We start from the raw sequence: 20,964 nt of genomic DNA on the forward strand, positions 1-20,964 counted from the left end.
GTATCTATTTGCATTGTTAATGGTATCGCTGATAGAGTAAAACATTTATACTTATTCGGGGAACCTTGTATCATTCTGTTGCTTGTCGGAGTTTATGTTATATTTTCCTGTCTGTTTTTCTCTGAATATTCTTTCTGCGTTGATGTCTTGGTAGGTTTCCTTTTCAGATATCATGTACTAATAATTCTTCATTCATCAATGTAGGTTTATATCCACAATTAGTTTTTTTTTTCAGAATCATTGTCTACTTTGTTAGAATAAAAGCATCCGGGTAATTGTCTTCACATTACCAAAAGGCTTTTATATCAATTAAACTTTATACTTAGCAGGACATTAGATTGCAAATACATCTGTGTATAGTATCAGTCAGTGCGAAATTATAATTCACGACATGCAACAGCTTTTATTTAGTAATAAAGAGAAATTACATGATTATCGAACTGACATGCTGAAAGCAATGGACAAAAGGAGATGTCAGGAAGATTCTTGCGGAAATTAAATCATTGCAACCAAGGTACAAAGACCAGACATGGAAAACAGACACACACAACAAAGAACACAAAATAACCAAAACAATACAAACAAAGTAACAAAGGCAAATAAGCAACTCATGCGCCGCTAAAAACTTGGAGCATGGTAGAGTAAGCATCTTCTACTTTACTAGAAACATCTGCCAAGTTGCTCATAGAAAAATACGTCCGGGGTAGACGAAGGATGCAAAAAAAAACACTATGACACGCTGAACAAATCGGTTCCAAAGGTGCAGATGGACACACCGCAAATTAAAGATTCTCGAGTTCATGATAACGACCGTAAATTTTCTGCAGTGATGACTCCAATCTTGTAGCACCACAACCATGTTTAAAGGACTAATGGTAAGAAGTCTAGCGCTGTACAAAAAGTGTGCGTAGTTACCACAATCTCTGGCATAACGTATGAGTTGTGATATGAAAACTCCCAACGATGGTGCTGAAAGAATGTTGCCACAGATGAAAGCAATGTTCACAATGAAGAATGAGAAGTCAATGCGTTTGTCGTGTAATTTTTTTTGAGTAACAACGAGATTTTAACTGAGTATAGGGGAAAAGAAGTAAAACGAGTAGATAAATCATAGGTTTTAATGCTATTGCATTCTGATAATAATATTGTATTGAGGGTTTAAAAAAAATCTTCCGAATTTTTCAAGATAAACATAAAATTAATATCACTATGGGAGTGTCGTATTAGAACTGGAGACCATATTTGACAGCAGGGAGTACAGAAGTTAAAAGTTTTGATAAAGTTTTGGTGGTACATCTTGCAGATCCAGCTATGTTACGTTGTTTGTATGGATTCTTTGAGAGTTTAGGAATCCAGTACATAGACGATAGATCACAATCATAGTCTTTTTTGAGAGACCATTAGAGGATAGCACACATATGGGTGTATCTTTTCTTTGGAGAGTGTGGTAGCAATATAAATTTTATTACTGCTATTATTTACTATGTCTACCTATGATAATAAACATTTAATGTAATAAGTTTTGCAGCCATAACAAAATGTTGGTTTTTGCTTTTTTTTGCTGGTTTGACAATATATTAGTCGTATTTTGTAGACAATGTTTTGATACATCGGTGTCTCGGAAAGCTAATGTAGCATTGACACTCATTGACCCATTTAAAACATTCATACATTTCAAAATTGAAGACTACACAGCCTTTGCCCAATCTGACAGTGAATCAATGTCTTCTAGTTCTTGTATTATCCATTTGCGTGTGTAGTCCTTCACGGCATCCATAAAAACTTAAAAGTTATAATTCCAATATATGGAGCGTGATTTACAATACTTGGGACCTATAGGAAGGACCTTACGGAGAGATTCATTTTCGATGATGTTTAAATCTCCTGTAATGACGTGACCGGAAGGACCATGTTTGAATGGAGAATTTTTGCAAGAACAGTCTGATGGTTTATCCTTGAAGTCCTCAACCTCGAGGTCCTGCTTTTTCACAATTGAAAATTTTAGAAGCAATAGGTGAAGTATAAAAATATGAAATAATCGGTATCACTTGTCGGTTCGGGGGAATTTTGTTCATGACGTTTTGTGACTTTTTCATCTTGCGATAACAGAACTCATCAAGCGATGAAAGGTATATATCATATTTAGCTATAGCAGAACTCACCTTACAATGAAAGATGACCCATATATTCACATCTAAACTCATTTGACAATGCAATGAGTCCTATCTAGTAATGACAGAACTCATAACAATGAAAGGTATCCTATCTATTAAGGACGGAACTATATCAAATTCTAGTAAATTTATGTACGTAATTACAATGCAGAACAACTGACTATCTATCAAAAGAAAGAAAAATGACACGATTAAGTACATGTAACTTTCAATTGGAACCACATCATTTTACAAGGAATGACAAAACAAACACTTTACAATCACCAGTGCAGATAAATAAGGGGTCCAAGTCTATTTCATTATCTTCATTGAAATAGATTTAAGAGCTGTAAATCCCCTAAATTCCCGCCAGTAAATAGTTTCGGGTCCGAAATGGCCGGGAGACATATACATTCCATTTGGATTAACACGTGCACAGTCTCTAAACCACCACGCCCCTTTTCTAGAATCAGCTGCACAGTTATTCGACGAATCATCGTTATCGCGGTCTAATGATGTAAACTTTATCCCATTTAAGCTGTATGTTCCATCCGCAGAATCACCTGCAGATAAGTTTTGATACACTTTATGTAATTGTTCACCGAACCGTCCTAAATTCCGTTATTAATGACAACATTTGTCAAAGTAACAAATTGATAATATATAGAATACAGATTTATTACGTTTTGACCCTTTCCGTAAGTCAAGAACATGCTCAGTGTCATTATATGAATTGGAGGTTTAATTTTTGATTTTGGGGAAAAATATATATATAAAATTATACGTTTAATTTGTTATGTTTAATCGGCACGTTAAAACACGCCTCATTGAAAATATGCTACGGGGATTTTTTACCAATTTCAAATACTTATTATTTGTTTCAAAATAATTTCTGATACCAAGAAACCTTTCATTTTGAAGGTAATTTGATTTCGCTGGTAGTCTTACTAAGAACTAGCTTCACGACGTTAATCAAATAATTAATAAGATACGACTATATATAACCAATTTTAAAGGATGCGCCTGAAATATTGCACTTTTAAATAATACACTAATTCGAAATTAGGTAAAACATGTCATTGAATAAGCACATATGACAAACGATCTCATAGCTGTCATAGCTATTTCCTCCTTCAAAGGACTTGACATTTATCAAGCTTTGAGCGGATATTTGCAAGATACATGTTGCACACTACCAAATTTCACCGTAGTTCTAAGCGTTTTTCAGTATGTTTTCTTTTCAATTTCTTTCTGCTCTGCTTTAATTGTTCATTAAGTATTTCTAGTGTTGTTTTGTCTACGGATTTTTTATCATTAAGTACAACAGCAATACAACGTTAAGAATAAATGTAGAAAAAACAATAATTTGATACCCGATAATGAAAATTAAACAAATCAAACGAAATAGACCAGAAGGGACAATATCTAATTCTAAGTATGGAACAATTGACACGAGTTACACTTTCCTCGGGATTTTTAACGAGGTACAACCAAATTAAAAAACCAATTGATGCATTGGTGATCTGTACTTTCTTCCTTGATATTGTTGACAGATATTTTTCTCTCGCTTATCACAAAATATTGAAAAATATCCGTCAAAACTTTGGGAGTAAGTGTGATATCATCAGATTTTCTGAAAATGCCACCCCGCCAATTGTATGTAGTCGCGCTACTAGATTGTCTTTCAAAAGTACATTAAAGTGATAAAAAAAATGAAATTATTATATTACCGATAAACGAAGTAATAGTTCCCTTCAATTTTGATACTGATATTTGACTGTGTCAGATATGATTATTTGTTTAAATTATTTATTTCAACAGAATATGCACGTGTTCTGTTCTAACTCGCAATCTCGAAAAGCTCGAAATAGGAATTTTCCTGTCTAATTAGAAAAATCGATACTGCCAAATACCATTCCTTATTCTGACCTAAGTCTGATACAACAACGGCAAACTCTCGATTTCCTGAACAAGTTAATGTTATTTTTCTATAAAAAGTTTGTATTCTGTGTAACAAGCAAATCGTTCGATTAGCTAAAGTAATTTGTAAAAGACCACATCCCGTAAATAAAAAGGACGGTGATTATACTTACCTGCTGTTCCTTTGTAGCCCCCTATGGCAAGCCGATATTGTGTTGATTCATCTTCTACTCTAAACAGTGTATACTCGGCGTATGCAGTAGAACCACTGGCATCTTCCATGTCAAATCGTAACGTGTAGTTTTTGGAGGTCGTCATAACGTTTAAGTTGTCATTTCCTTTAATAAAATAAGCATTTGATAACTAACGGTAAGATTTACTTATAGTTATGATGTAGCGATTCCTTACAAAATCATTTAGGATTTAAAAAATAGACAAAACAAAAAACAAAAAAAATATGTCAGAAATAATCATGTTACTGTTTCTCTATTTCTCTATTCTGTCCCGTCTACATTTTTTCTGAGATATGTAAGTATATCGACATTATGTCAAGTCTAACAATCTAAATAAATGAATCCGTTTGATACCAGTTCTCTCAAATTTCCGCCGATGCTTATCATTGGCTCAGACCTACGACTAATGTAGTATGATAGCAATCGGATGGATTAAAGACCAAACAAACAATTTTGTTTTTGCATTCCATATGTTAAGTGGACTAATGCAAGCCTCCCTTCGCTTTACGTTACACTCATGCCGACTGGTTTATTGTATATATAACTGTAACATGATAGACATATTCAAATGAAGAAGTCTTAAACATGACCTCATTTAGCTTTGAACAGGATCAGGGTTTATCAATATTTGTTGTTGATATCGGATATTATTTTTCATTACACTATTCATTTATCATTTTAATTTAATCTAGATCCTGATTATAACAATAGATTATAATTTTAATCAGTATAAAGTCAATCAATATATCTATGCTTTCCATGGTTTATTCATTTTCTCTTAGATCTCTACTGATTCTAGATATAATAACAAAATAAAAAAAAAGATTGAATGGCTTACAAATACAATTGTTTTGGTACCAATGGCCAGATGATAATTAGGTTGCTTTATCACCTTACTTTGTCTACGTTTGAAATTTTGTACAAAAAAGTAATCTAATTTTCTTTATATATCAGATTTGTTTTAATGTGCAGATAGAGTAAGTAAAGTGATGATATGTCGAAATTATTAATGCGACAACACATTAAGTTGTCATGTGCATATTAATATTTAGGAAGATGTCCATGGAAGTCTCAGGCAATGGGTTGCACAATGCCGAAACTTGTTTCCAAAGCATTTTCATCCATTAATCAAGGGAACCAACGTTATAGCGGTAATCAAAAAAATGTAATCCAGGGACAAAGACCAGACATGGGAAACAGACATACACAACAAAGAACATAAAGTAACTAAAATCATACATACAAAGTAACGAAAGTAAATGAGCAACTCAGACTCCACTAAAAACTGGGAGCATGGACCAGATGCACCGGTAGGGTAAGCTCCCTCTGTCTTTCTAGAAACACCTGCCGAGTTGCTCATAAAAAGTCAAGTCCGGGGTAGACAAACGAGGAAAGGAAAACTATGATCCGTTGAATAAATCAGTTTTCATGGTGCTGATGGATACACCATAACGATCCACGAGTTCATGATGACGATCATAAAACTTCTGTAGTGATGACTTCAATCTTGTAGCAACACAACTCTGTTCCAGAAGCCTATTTGTTAGAGTTCTAGCGCGATACAAAAAGTCTGCGTAGTTTCGGCAAGCTCTGGCATAACGTATGAGTTGTGATATGAACACTCCATACGCGGAAGCCGAACTCATTAGGTCACGAAGTCGTTACTTCTAAATTGTGTAATTTTATTTAGAGAATACGTTGAAGTTTCTACAAAATATAAATGGAGGATGAAGGGAAATAACTGTTTGATATGTTAGGGAACTTGGAAGATATATTCTGTGTAATCCACTATTGATACAGTAAAATCCATGTTCTTTGTCACCATAATGAGCTTAACATTTTATTGGAACCAAAACCTTTGTGGGATAAAATATACCGCGTGCTACCCATAGCATAGAATTTGCATGGATCAACAAGAACAATCTCTAAGGTAGTGAGGCAATTTATAAATGCCTTTTCTAGATTTCAAAAATGGGTATGACTCTACACTGTTAACCCCATATTGGCCTCTATCAAGGTTTATGGAAATTCATTTGATATGATTATCCTCCCCCTACTATGATTAACATACACGACAGTAACGATAAAGCTGAGAAAATGTACAAGATTTCAAGTTCACTGGGTATATATGAAATGCCAAAACTCTTTGAAGTTAGGATTAATCATTGATCTTACACCTTTTGTATGAGATAAACTGAAACTAAGGGACTTTGCTAGTCACTTCTCTTCTTTATTATGTACAGCCGTCGTAAAAGTAGCAACTTATAACAAATATACAAACTGTTCTCATGGGTATTTCAGTAGTATGTTGGAACATCTGTCCTCGAAATTGATAATATATCTTGTCATAGATTCCATGTTTTTGACAAGCAGAGAACGCTTTCCCTACCCATGCACTTGGTCCATGCTCCCAATTTTAAGTTGAATTTGGGTTGTTCACTTAATTTTGTTTCTTTGTACATGTTTTTTTTCTGTTATTTCATGGTCTTTGTTATGTGTATATTAATCATGTCTAATTTTGAGTATATTCTTTTAATTTCCACTTGAACCTTGGTTTCCCGGATTACTCCTTTTAACAAGGTCAGCCACGGAGTACATGTTTAAATAAGTATGCTGTTTCAGAAAATAAGATTTTTTATCTACCTACTAGTCTTCTTTTTGTATAGACATATTCAATAGGATTCCACAAAGATGGGTACAGCATGTCACCAAAAAAAACGAGGTAGTTAACAAGGCAGAAAATCAAAATTTTCAACTATTAGGACTTGTGGAAATTTGACATTTAACAACTGATTCCCGCCACTTGTATAGTAGGATTATCACAATAACATTTAGGTCAATCCTTCATGGCTAAAAGTAACGTTATGAGGAGCTTGTTTTTAGGGGTAGGTTGTGTACCTGGCAGACCCAAATATATACATCTCTTCGTGAGGACAGAACATACTGGTATCCAACAAATAGCAAGAAAAAAACTTGAGTAATACAAAGGATAATAAGACAGATACGAAATTGTATATTGTGTCTTGCTTTGGTAAAATGCTGAGTGAATGTGTTCGTTGGCAAGTGAATTGTCAAGAACCATTATCTCGATGTAAAGTCCTTTTCTAACAAACTCGATTGTGTTATTTAATAAGTTATTTGTGGGTTTTAGAACTCGTGTACGTCTCAAGAGGCCGACGTTGAGTGAGGATTGTTGTTATTCAATGTTAGAAAGTGTCTTGACTTTACATTCTTTTACTACATACCCATTGGTAAGATGATAATTAGATCCATGTAAGTATCTAATTTCTCTTTGGTGGTGTATACTAGACAGCCATAACAGATTTTTTTTTCAACAGAAAAAAAAGTAGTTTTAAATGTAGAACAAAAATAAAACAAAATTCTAACTGTCGGTTGTATGCAAAAAAACTTTATGTTTTACCGATCCAATACTCGTTGCTAACATCACCAAATCCTGCTTTGTACGCTCCCCAGTTCACATTAAAATTTGTTGTTCCATCAATCCGCCGTTGTACAACCTGTAGATTAAATAACATCCAAGTCATGCGCAATAGAAAGAAAGGTTTTAATAAACTAAATTATTTTTTTTCGGGTGCCGATTTTTGACTTGCGGGTTATTTTAACGCTAAATACCCCCTACCTATCATTTTGTTCTGATACAACCAAGTCACAATGCGTAAGATTTCAATATACAAAATGATAGTTACAGCAGTTGCAGTGGAAATTCTTATTTTTGCACCTGTGATTTATTTATTGAGGTAGGAGCATTATTGTTCTTTAAAATTAATGAATTACAAGGTCTATGGACTAATTAAAGAAGAGGTCTTGACAACCGATGAATGTGCTTCTGCAGAACAATTTTAAAATACCCAAAACAGTTTCCAAGACAGATTTGTTTCGTTCATTTAGTTTGTATACTAATTATTGGCGTTATCTTATTGTTGTTTTAATACTGATAAAATCTTTTAAATGCACTATTTCAAAATTATTCGTCCTAATAGACTGGTGGTATTAGAAACAGAACTGGGTCATCTCTACACAAAAACATTTTCAACATGTGTTTCATACATATAACACCGATACGCAAAAAATATGGTTTTTTTTGTGCTTTTAAACTCACAAGCAAGCATTTTTTTTTTACAAAATTATATGAAAAAAATACTTTGGGAGTCCTAAATAAAAAAAATACCAAATATCAAAATAATTACTAATATCAATTAATTTATAAGTCTTTTTTTTATTTGTTTTTGTAATCGCCCTGAACAACGAGCGCGTCTTTTTCTTTTAGTTTGTTCACCCTTTTTTAAATTTTGGAGCCAATTCGATCATGCAATGATATTTGCAAAAAATATTGTTGTATCGATTCAGATTTATAAAAACCTACTGAATTGAGAAAAAATGTAAACATATAACTCCATGTGTGAGTTGGAAGGGGTTTCATGGTTTGTGTGTACTCTAACATGAATCATATCTTACTGTCCATCCAATATTACACTGTAATCTCATGTCACAGAACACATCTAAATGGAGAAAGTTTGTCGGTTGTATTGTATAAATGCCATTGTCGCTTCCCAAGGGTAATTCAGAACAGTCTTTTGGAGGAAAAGAAGCAACAATATCTGAAATTATATGTTGCCATTTGGTTATATCAAATATGTCATGTAAGATAAACTGTGTGATGATAACTTTTACATGCTGTTGTTTTAACTGTCATTCTATGATAGACCAAGGCAGAGGTCAATACATCAAGGAATAGAGAATTTCATCAAATGTGTACCAAATAGTATTTAAATGAAGGAAAGCTTGGGTAACATTTCATTTTTTTTTATTTTTCTCAATAACAAAAGGCTAAAATGAGGACCATCTCTGTTTTCCATGTCTGGTCTTTGTCCCTGGATTACATTCTTTTGATTACCGCTATAATATTGGTTCCCTTGATTACTCCTTCCCCCTTTTTGGCCCCTGAAATTCATCAAAATTTCTAAAAATCACCTAATTTCAACACCCTACTGAAATGCTCCTGATGAAAAGAAGGCAATCAAAGGTTATAACTATATAAATGTGTCAAATATCTTTATGTCTGAACAAAAATATAACAAATTTTATGTTACACTTTAAGGGAAATAATTCTTGACGTAGGATGAAGTTTCCTAATTGAAAAACTACCGAATAATGCCAATCTTCAAACAAAAATAAAAAGACAGAATGGATGCCTCGTTTTCATTCTCAATAGTTTCTAATTAAAGATTTAGACTTACTTTTTACATTATATCAAGGTTTCATTCGGGTTCTGAGGATTAAGTACTCTTTCGTAAATTTTAAAATTGCATGTTTTAAAAAAGCGATAAAAATCAATAAACAAAGAGATATCTCCCTTTAAAAGCAGACCATATATAAAATGCAGGGTTTTTTTTTATATTAGTGCCCATTTATAGTTTCTTTCATTTATTTTTATTCAATACCACAATTCAAATAAGTTAGATTACTTAAAATGTTTAAATTAAATGAAAAAATGGGGAGGGGTTGTTACATGTACTCCCATATACATGGATGGAATTCAATTTCTACTAAATGCATAACAAGAACATTTGGATTGAAAATAGCATCTTGTGAAAATAACGCCATTTTTTTTATTTTTTTTTATTTCTGTCTTATTGACAACTCCTCTAAACTTCAGTGAAACTAGGTCATCTCTCTTTCAAAGGGGAGACAATTTTAATAAAAACAAGGTATTATTTGAATTCGGAATTATTTTGAAATAATTGAAAAAAAATATTGGTAAAACTCACTCCTACTAAGGAGGTTAGTCATCCCGTCATGATAAAATGGTGTCAGTAAGTTTCCTTGACTTTTGTTATCCTACTGGCATGACTAACCCCCTTAGTAAGGGTTACATGTAGTTTTACAAATTTTATTTTCGGTCTTTTGTTTAAATCCAAAATAATTCCAAATTCAAACAATACCTTGTTTAAAATGTAGTGTATGTAAACATAAGTTTTCACATACATTTTGTATATCTTAATTTAAAACTACTTTTTCAAGAATAAGCAAATTGTTCTGCCTAAAACACAACAAACAGTAAAATATAATAACTTACATAAATGTGACTAGTTTTTTCTTCAATAATCTCATGCATGTTCATGTTCATGTTGTATATGCATTATATATGGTCTGCATCAATAAAAAAGTTTTCTGGGTTGAAATAATGTTTTTTTTTCCATTAATAGTAGAGAAACCCTCATTATGAAAATTATTTAGTTTTTTGAGATGATGTAAAATCATACTCCTATTACATGTATTACAGACCATACTACAGATTAGTAATACTTTGGGAAAAGCTCACTTATTGGTGAAAATGCGAAAAGAAACATTCAAATATGACGAAGAATTTGCGGAAACCTCATTAATTCCATTTATTAGTTTTCTGAGTAGTAGCGAATAGACCGACACACAGAATGATCAATATACATGTATACTCATGCTTTTCAAAGGGGGGGATAATAAAATAGACCTACACTGTCTGTAAAACTGCATGTTGTGGATGTATTATTTACATTCTAAATTTCCATTTTTCAAGCTGGTTTTGCAAGTATGGATAAATACACAAATATCAATTTTTAAAACTGTTTACGACTTTCCATTTTTAAGAATTTTTACTGCTTTCATTATTTCATCTTTACTGAATGGGTCTTCATATAAATTTTTATTAAATGTTTTTTGATTATTTAAGGTTTGGTTATATTAATTAACTTATTTTATATTGAAGCATGAAAGTTAGTATTGGGAATATTATCAGAATGTTTATTGATATTTTCAAAGAAATCAATAAATTCTTCTTTATTATAAATTTCGTCATGTTTATTCTTTGCACGAAAGTTTATTTTGTTTATCAATGACTAAAATGTTTTTTTTATCATTATCCATGTTAGAGTATAAATCCTGGCAAATTTTTGTCTTCTATTTTTTCTCTTCACTTTTACAACTTCTCCTGTACTTAGAAAGATAAGAGTTATACTTTTGACGGTATGATCCATTATTTGGGAATTTATCAACGAGGGAAAGATAGTTTTTTACTGTGTTTTTTAAATCATGATTTGAGACAGAAAACCATTCTTTTCGTATAGTTTTATTTTTCTTGCTTTGAAGTTTTCCTTCAAAGAATTTAATAGACATTGATGTATCATCATGAAAAATTGTGTTTAAATATTTTACTGCTATATTGCAGTCTTCAGATTTGTCTGAGAGTAAAATTTGAACTTTATTTTTTATTTGGTCACTTTGAACATATGTTTTGTACTTTTCAATTGCTTCATTGTCCCAGATATACCTTCCTGAGCAAGGATCCATTAAAATATTTTTGTTTTGTTTTGTTTTGAAAACAGGTAAGTAAGTTTCAATTCATTAAGCAATGATCAGAAATAGTAGTTAAGTCTTTGACTTCAAATTTACAAACTTTTGAAAAAAATATAAGGGTGTAGTCTACTAAGCTACATCCATTGTATGTGTTAATTGTATGTTTTGCTAATGTGTCGCCAATTTTGCGACCATTTACTATCTTAAGGCTGGTTTCTTTACAGAGATTAATCAATAATTTACCACTCTTGTTTAATGGTTTAGTATCCATATTATTTCTAGGAGTTGGACTATCTAAAAAGTGGTTTTGATCTTCAGGGTTTGGATATTCAGTATCATCATTAAAAACGAAGTCAGGTTTAGTATTAGTGTAGGCATTAAAATCGCCTTGAATAATTATATCATCTTGTGAACTATATTTCACAATATCATTGAGAAGTTTTGAATATAATTCTTCCAAATCTTGGTTAGACCGAGATGAGTTTTCAGGTGAAAAATACAAGATGCTTTAAAATCTTTTTTCTAAATTAAAGAATGATTTGTGAAGTTTAATCCAAACAATATCGCTATCAAAAGAGTGCAATTTGGATATACCATTACTAATATTACTTTTAACATAAATGGAAATTCCACCAGAGTAACGCCTGGCTTTTTTTGTGTTTTTTTCCTGATTTTCTTAGAAACTAAATTATATCCAGAAATTTCAATATCGGGGTTATCACCGCCGTCCCATGTTTCAACTAAACTTAAAATATGAATATTTGAAATTGCATTTAAAAATTCTGCATTGTCAGATTTATCATTAGTAAAAACATTGACATTCCACATGCCAATGTTCAGGTTTCCTGTGTTTTTATAAGACATTTTAGACATATTCATATAATATCAACAGTCCAATAGCATGGTCGATTTGAGTACTTTTGTATATTTTAATATTTGAAGAGCGGTCACCTGAAAGGGTACCAATAGGGGAAATGGTTTATTACATATCTTTTATGGAGTTAAATAGTAATTTGTCAGCATATTAACATAAATAAATTACTAGGTATAGGGTTTTTTAAATAATAAACCGGCGAAAACCCAAATATGCCAATTGGCACATATAGAGGGGGAAAGTTAGTTTACCCAAACCAGTAGATTTCACAAAAAAAAAACAATGCGTCCATTCTTTTATACTGGGTAAAATTGATACTAATTGAACCATAGCTGATGTCACGTCATTTCGCGTCGTTGCCATAGCTGTTTCAAAGAAATGTAACTCATACTAGATTGTTATCATTACTTTTCACATTTTTATTGTTAGTTTGTTAAAATAACAATGATAAAGCTTTTTTTTTTCATTTCATTTTGACATTTTTGGCTCGATATTTTTCACTCATTGTTATGCATTTTAATCCCCCTTTTAAAATTATAATAAATAAACAGAAGACAATAGGACGTGCATTTTTATCATTATTTTGGGGTTTGCGATTACTGCAGAAATTAATTTTTTTTCAATATTGCCTGGTTTTCTCGTAGAATGACAGTTAAGTGAATATAAATTATAAATTAAATTTAGTTGCCGTTTTACCACTCTCATTAAAAGTCGATCTCGCAGACCCAGGTTTTTTTGCTATGTAAAATCAACATTATAAAAAACCGGGAGCTGCAATATCGGCTTATAATTAAATGTAATTTAATTCAGTATAACAAAATTACCTCACTTTGACATCTGTCCCCCTCGATTTGTATTGTAAGATACAACATATTACTTTTCAAAATTAACGGAAATCAAAAGAGTAATCAAGGGAACCAAGGTTATAGCGGTAATCAAAAGAATGTAATCCAGGGACAAAGACCAGACATGGAAAACAGACATACACAACAAAGAACGTAAAGTAACTAAAATCATACATACAAAGTAACAAAAGTAAATGAGCAACTCGGACTCCACTAAAAACTGGGAGCATGGACCAGGTGCACCGGTAGGGTACGCGTCCTCTGTTTTTCTAGAAACATCCGCCGAGTTGCTCATAAAAAGTCAAGTCCGGGGTAGACAAACGAGGAAAGGAAAACTATGACCCGTTGAATAAATCAGTTTTCATGGTGCTGAAAAAAAATGTAATAAGAACAGAGTGAAATCTATTATTACAAAAGAATGTAATCCGGTGCTCCGGGATAAAGAACAGAGTGAAATCACACGCACACAACAAAGAATGTGAAATAACCAAAATAACACCTACAAAGAAAAGAAAATATATGAGCAACTTGATCTCCACTTAAACATCTACCAGGTACACCAGCTTGGTTAGTGTCATCTGTTTTTCTAGAAACACCTGCCGAAGTTTGGGAACCTTATTACGTCATTCCAACGTAACTGAAGAATATATTTTTTTTTCATTCTGTTTTTAAAATTATTCTTTTTTCTAATCTCCGTCTTGTTCGCGCATCTCCTCAGAAACGGCTGAATAGATTGAAACCAAACTTGGAACAAAAATAGACAACCATATGCAGATGCGCACACTTGTTTTGAACATACAAACTTTTAAAACATTCGTCAAATTTTTTTTTAAAAATGTATAAAATTCAAACTTGGCTCAAAAACAGCCCACTTCAAGGGCTTCTGATCACCTATACTATAATATAATAAATAGCCGCAATTTTAAGATTAAAACTTTTTTTTTTTAATTTCTACGATTTGGTTTTTAGCGAAAAAATGACATAAGCAGTGCAAATTTTATATTTTGGAAAGTTTCCAAAGTCGCTGTTGCCATGACAAATGATTTCCCGTTAAAATTTAAAACTAACCACTTTGAATGTGACATTTGGTTTTTAGAGGAGAATGATATGCGGAGTCTGCTGAGGCCGGTTTTGGGAGCTATTTATGATCCTTCCTTGAATTTTATTTAATTTTTCCGAGGTTTATCGAAGTAAAAATGATTTCGATCAACCATTCTCATTCAAATTTACTTCAGATTTCTCTGGAATTGAACACGAATGACTTCTAATCGTCGGACAACTGTGTAGTTTTAAGACGACAATAATAGATAATTCATTGGAAAAGAGTTTTCTGCAAGGCTTTATACAAGTGTATCATCGAAAAGATTATATTTGCTTCACTTTTCACATATTTGTTCCATACATCCCCAGTTCTCATTAAGATCCGTATACATTAATTAAAAGGATTAGCAAAATTTTCAAATATGTAAATTCATAAATCGGTGGAAAAGTTTAAATATTTAACAAACTAACAATGTCAAGGATATGCCAGAAAAAAATCAAAAGAAGTCCTAAACCCCTTACTGAATATAAAAATAATGCAGGCTATTTTGATAAATATATATTTACTACATTTGTTATCTACTCTTCCATCACGGTTGTGCGTTTCCTATGTGAGCTATCTAATGGCATTTACAATCACTACAACTTATCCCTGCACTTCTAGTTCTAAATGAAATTATTGAAGCAGTTATGCAAATTGAATTGATACAATTACATTGTATCCTTGAGAGTCAAATTACGAAGTAGCGAGGATTCACGACAACAAAATCTCCATTAAATGCCGCTTTATACACCAGTGTTGTAAAAGGGTAGTCAATGGATCCAAGATTCTTGCGAAAATCAAAAGAATTTAATCCAGGAACCAAGACCAGACAAGAAAAACAGACACACAAAAAAAAGATGAAATAACCAAAATAATACATATATTATGTTACAAAATTTACAACTACAACACGAGTTATTATACCTTAAAGCTTACGATAAAGAGGTTAATTAGCCACTATCAACTAAAGGTTATGATAAGCGAGGTCAGATCTTCTGATGCTTCGTTTACGAACCTTGGCGAGTTGTTAAAGATTGCAAAATCAAGTGTACTTCGGAGAGTTGGTATTTTTAGGCGGATCTGAAAGGCAAGTTCAATATTAGGCTTCTATATAATGGGTAGTGTTGGCCTTTTTTTCCTGGATGCAAAATCTATTTACGATGTTGTTTAAACTGATCACCTTCTGGGGAGGCTATACCACATAAGACTTAATGACAAAATTAGGAGAGTTATTCATAGTCAGCGTGAGGCAAATCTTTTAGTTATTATGGATGGAATATAATCCAAGATTTTCAACATTTTTCAGGGAGTTCGCCAAGGCGAGAATTTGTTTAATTTTTCGTAAACTCACTACAAGACAACCTACATAAAACGGGAATAGGTGCAAGAATAGAAGATATTTGTTGGAACACGAGTGCTTGTGCAGACGATGTAGAAATGTAGAAATCAATGCAGTTAGTTTCAATAGGCCTGGAAGCAGCTGAAGACTTTGCTTCACAAGAAAATATCAATCCAACTTGCAAAAACTAACCCTATCATCGAAAACAATCCAATTCAATAAATCAATAACTAAAATTGAAGGAAGATAATACTCTTAAGGCTACAGAAGTCACTCATATCGGAATTCAACAAACAGATAACTAATGCTTCGCCGATACTGAGGACTAGAACTATTCTACCAAAAAAAGTATTCAAACAGTTAAATAAGAAATATTCCAGAGGAATATGCTCCAGCAACACCTATATATCGTTGCCACAAAATACTCCATAGATAGCAATATATCTATTGTCGAGATTTCCACCTGTTGAAGCACAAATTCATCAAAAGGCTTTATAACTTTTGATTAAAATTTCGTACAAAAAAAGAGGAATCGATAGTGAAGAGACTATCTAGGAGAGAATTCTCGATGTTCTGTTGAACAAGTAGAATGTAAATTATCAACGAACACAAAGATCAATGCATATTGATGGAACAACATCAAATATTCAACAGCATATCTCTGCAATTGTTAAACATTGATAAATGCTATCCTGGAAAAATAAATCTTTTTATATGAATTAACTGCAAATCAAAAAGAGATACAAATAAAATTCCAATTAAACCTGTAATATCTAACAGGAACATACATTTTACAATGATATCGTCAAATGCACAAAAATTACACAGTCGGTTCAACCTCTTCACTGTATGACTGGTATGGTATATGAAGACAAACCACGTGACATTTTTTTCTGAGATGTTCAGCAGTGTCCCCATTACGAGACCCGGCTATTGCTGACTTGTATACAAACAATTCTATTGCAATATTGCAAACCACGTGACATTTTGAAAAACTGTCACATGACAATCAATTTCAAGACATCTTACACAAATTTGTCGGAAACAGGAAGAAAAAAAGATCTTGAAAAAAAATGTTCATAACACAAATTCATTATACAACCTTTATAGCGCAAGATACAACCTTTACCAGATAAAGCTGTAAATATTTAGTATTTAATACAAAAATACCAATCATATATATTGCATATTTCGATATGCTGTACATGTGCTCAAAAGAGTAATCTCTCATCAGCAGCATTAGAATCAAGTGTATAGAAAGATCTCAATCCAAACATTAATCGCATACAAGAAGGGCTCATAACCAACACTATCGAAATAAGAAGCCAAATCCATCACCGAAATGGTCTACCGTGTGCGATACAAGAATTGAAGCCGATAATTTTATTTTGATTCAAGAATTTATTTTATCTCCTAAAATATTTTCTTGCTAGATCTACGGTCTAGGCTATCAATAATCTCTTGTTTCATGTATGTACTGATTAAAATGTGTGGTATCCTTTGATTTTGTCATATTGATTATAACAGTTGGCTTCAAATAATTTGTGTATGGTGTATAAATTGTTAATCATTATCATCACCACTATTTTCTGATATCTAACTGATATATGCTAATTACCATCTCTGATAATGTCTTTTTATGGAAGAGGAATTGATAAAAGTGTTTAACAATTGTTTTCCAATTCCTATAATTTGTTACATTTATATCTGTCATGTTCATATTTCCTAATAAAATACCGTTTATACTATTTGAAGCCTCATTCTGTTTGGTATTTTGAAATTTGTAATGTTATAATTATCATAAATTAAAGTCTTGTATAACTCTAGGTCAGACATGTCTTAATACTCTCGTTGACTAACGAATGATAGTCACAAAACTACTAGTAGATGACAAAAGATAAAGATAAAGTCAAAGTTAAAGTTGTTTTACAGACGTTGTATATACATATATTGCCTATGTATATGGGTGATGGCATCTATCCATAACATCTAACAAAATCAAATGTTGTTATTGGAGAAGGAATAATTTTATACATCCTTGCGACGGATTGTGACATGACCAAAGTTATAATTTTAATACAACGATAATGGTAATGGTTAATAAAGGTTTTGGTGTAACACTTTGGGTAATGGTTATGGCAAAAAAAAATATGGTTTGATAATAGTGTTTAGAACTACGACATTCAGATGAATGGTTGTTTTGTAAAGAATTGACAAATGTAGAAAAAATTATAAGGTGAAAAGATAAGTCAAACAAGTTTAATTTGACAGGTAGTAAATAGTACTCGTGTTTACCCTAAAGTTTTCTAGCATTATTTAAGTCTGAAAGTGTTTCAAAACAAACCTGTCAGAACATTTGAGAAAAATAATAAGTTTTGCCTATCTACCGACTAGCATGTAAATGGAAACACAAGTATTTTTGTTTTATAAATATAACATAATTAAAGAACTAGTCTAAAACAGCTTTACACAACTTTAACAAACCTGCAGTCGGAATTTTCCTTAAATGTTCATGTCCAGTAGCATTAACTGTCTCGGGGAAACAGCAGGTATATAAAGTACAAGATGTTTCTTTCTTGTCAAAACTTGCAGAGCAACAACCTACATCGACACTGCATTGGGCAGCGCATGATACCGCTGATTTCTTCAGAGATTTGAATAACAGCTGTGTGTGAGATTTGGCAATCTTGTCTCTCTCCACCACAAAGTGTTGAACCGCTTTCATTATTCCGATTGCCAATCCAACGTTTGAAGTAAACAACCAAATTAACATATTAATCTTCATCATTTTAAACAATGAAATAATATATTCAAGTACTAAGCATATCTACCAAACGACTACTCAGTGCATGCCTCTACAATAGTTTACCAGAAAAGCGATACTGATTGGGGATTATTTTGGATTCAATAGTTTTTGAATAGTTTAAATGTTAATAATTAAACTATCCTATCATATGTAGACAGACTGATTGATGTCGTAACATTGATTTTTGTAGTTGAATTATCATTTAATAAGGAGATTTTAGTGACTGAACTTATGTTATATTATATCGTTATCAGCATTAAAAAAACTGTAGTCAGGTCTTCGTTCTTTTCTTCGTCATGAATAAATAATGAACGTCTATGAATAAAATTTGTGGGGTATTTTTCAGTTCTAACTTCCAATTCAAAATTCATTTTTCTCTGTTTCAGTATTTGAAATGGGGTTTTCTCAGTAGAAAAAATGTTATTGTAATTGTAATTGTGCAAAACCAAAGGTAGTACAAGCCGGCATTATGTTTTTCATACAAACACATAAAAATGTGTATGAATGATTGTCCCTTAGGATATCCTTAATAATATGTGCGTAGTGGTTATTGATCTAATGAAAGACAGTTGGGTTTAGCAAAAATCTGGCAGGGGGGAAATTGTTCAACATGATAGGTTGGACCTATGCCGAAAATGTCAAAAAAATCCGTTTGACGGAACAACAGTAAATTAGCAACTCGGACTCCACTTAAAACTGGGAACATGCACCATGTTCACCGGTAGAGTACACGTCCTCTGCTTTTTTACAAACACTCACCAAGATGCTTATAAAAAGTCAAGTCCGGAGTAGACGAAAGAGGAAAGGAAAACTATGAAAAATCGATTCTCATGGTGGAGATGGAAATCTAATTCTCTAAAACTACTAGATTGATTGAAATAAAACTTATAATGTAAGCTTTCTAGAACATCTGTAATAATCTGTGCATGGAGATCATAGGGGTCAAATTGCAGAATTTTGCAAATAACTCAAAAACAGTTGGGCTTAGCTAAATTCTGGCATGTGGTACAATTTTTCAGCATGATGGTATGGACCCTTTACCATTTTTTTTTTTCAGAAAGATCTCTTGACGGATGGTTTGGTCATGGGTCCTGAAAATGATTGTTCTAGCGAAAAACATGGCAACCGTTACTAAAAATAGACTTTGTGGCAAATTGTAATTAAAAAGAACTAAAAAAAACAGTTGGGTTTAGCTCAAATCTGGCAGGGAGTAAAATTGTTCAGCATGATGAGTTTGACCTATGCCAAAATTTTCAGAAAAATCTGTTGTCAGATGTTGAGTTATGGGTCCAGAAATGATTTTTTTTTCAAAATTTTACATTTCTATTTTTGAAAATTTTCTCCTCTGAAACTTCTGGATATATTGTATTCAAACATAGCATAAATGATTAATCTAATTAAATAAGGGTAAAAACAACATTTCCGAACACTAATTCAATCCGATCCATAATCAATTAGACCTATCAATTGTTTCATTTAGTCACTGGGGATCTAACAACACTCCATTTCTACTTTCTGTTCTGATGTCCTTCCTGGTCAGCCAATCAGATTTCATCGTTCATGATTTTGAAAGCAATATTTAAAGTGAAAACCCCGAGGATTCTGAAAAGGTCATCTGAACAGAAGGTAGAATGGAGTGTTGTCAGATCCTACATGTAGTGACTGAATAGGAAGTTAATAGATCATATTTTAATTAAATTGGTCCAATTTTCACATGGTACAATGGGTCAACATGAAATTGATATATCATATTTTAAATAGATTGGCCAAATGCTTAGGGTTAGAATTGATCAGCATGGTGAGACGGACCAATGCCGAAATTTTCACTTTAGATCCTTTGATCGACGTTGGAGTTATTGCCCTTGAACAATAAAATAAAGACTATGATTACGTTGTCATATGAGGTTGTGACCCCCGCAAAATATTGATCCCGGGGTAAAAATATTATATGATATACACGTATTGTCCCCGGGGTCAATGTATCGTATGAAAATATTGAGATCCGGATTTAACCTTTTAACAACCTCCTATGATATTTGAGCCCCCCTACCCCCCCCCCCCCAGAGGAGGTTAAAATATTACAGTAGTGGTTAAAGTATCATTTTCATGGGGTTAATTTATCACAGCAGTGGGTTGAAATACCTCAGCAGGGGGTTAAAATATCGCAGCAGGGGGGTCGAAATATCACAAACAGGGGGTTGGTTAAAAATTCATAACGGGGGTTAATTTATAGCAGAGAGGTTTAAAATATCGCAGTAGGGGGTAAAATATCATAACGGGGGTTAATTTATCGCAGCAGAGGGGTTAAAACATCACAGCTGGGGATAAAATTATTATAACGTGGATTAATTCACCGC

General features: G+C 32.5%; 1 protein-coding gene across 3 annotated transcripts in view; it reads right to left on the reverse strand.

The window, feature by feature from the left end:
• Positions 1–1,173: 1,173 nt before the first annotated feature.
• Positions 1,174–20,964, reverse strand: part of LOC148604694 (angiopoietin-related protein 2-like) — a 42,123-nt gene continuing 22,332 nt past the window's right edge. For 2 of the 3 annotated variants that reach the window (XM_088547511.1, XM_088547512.1), the window contains 4 exons: positions 8,783–8,925; positions 7,728–7,824; positions 4,247–4,411; positions 1,174–2,716 (listed from right to left, as the gene is read on the reverse strand). In XM_088547511.1, coding sequence (XP_088403637.1) covers positions 2,466–2,716; positions 4,247–4,411; positions 7,728–7,824; positions 8,783–8,925 — 656 coding nt within the window. In that variant the 3' untranslated portion in view covers positions 1,174–2,465. Of the gene's footprint in view, positions 2,717–4,246; positions 4,412–7,727; positions 7,825–8,782; positions 8,926–18,285; positions 18,680–20,964 lie in introns of those variants that run through there. The other variant, XM_088547510.1, reaches the window with a different exon arrangement.

The sequence above is a fragment of the Perna viridis genome, chromosome 10 (assembly GCF_037379345.1).
Source record: "Perna viridis isolate PV_CMFRI_1.1 ecotype Kerala chromosome 10, ASM3737934v1, whole genome shotgun sequence".
NCBI classification, from domain to species: domain Eukaryota; kingdom Metazoa; phylum Mollusca; class Bivalvia; order Mytilida; family Mytilidae; genus Perna; species Perna viridis.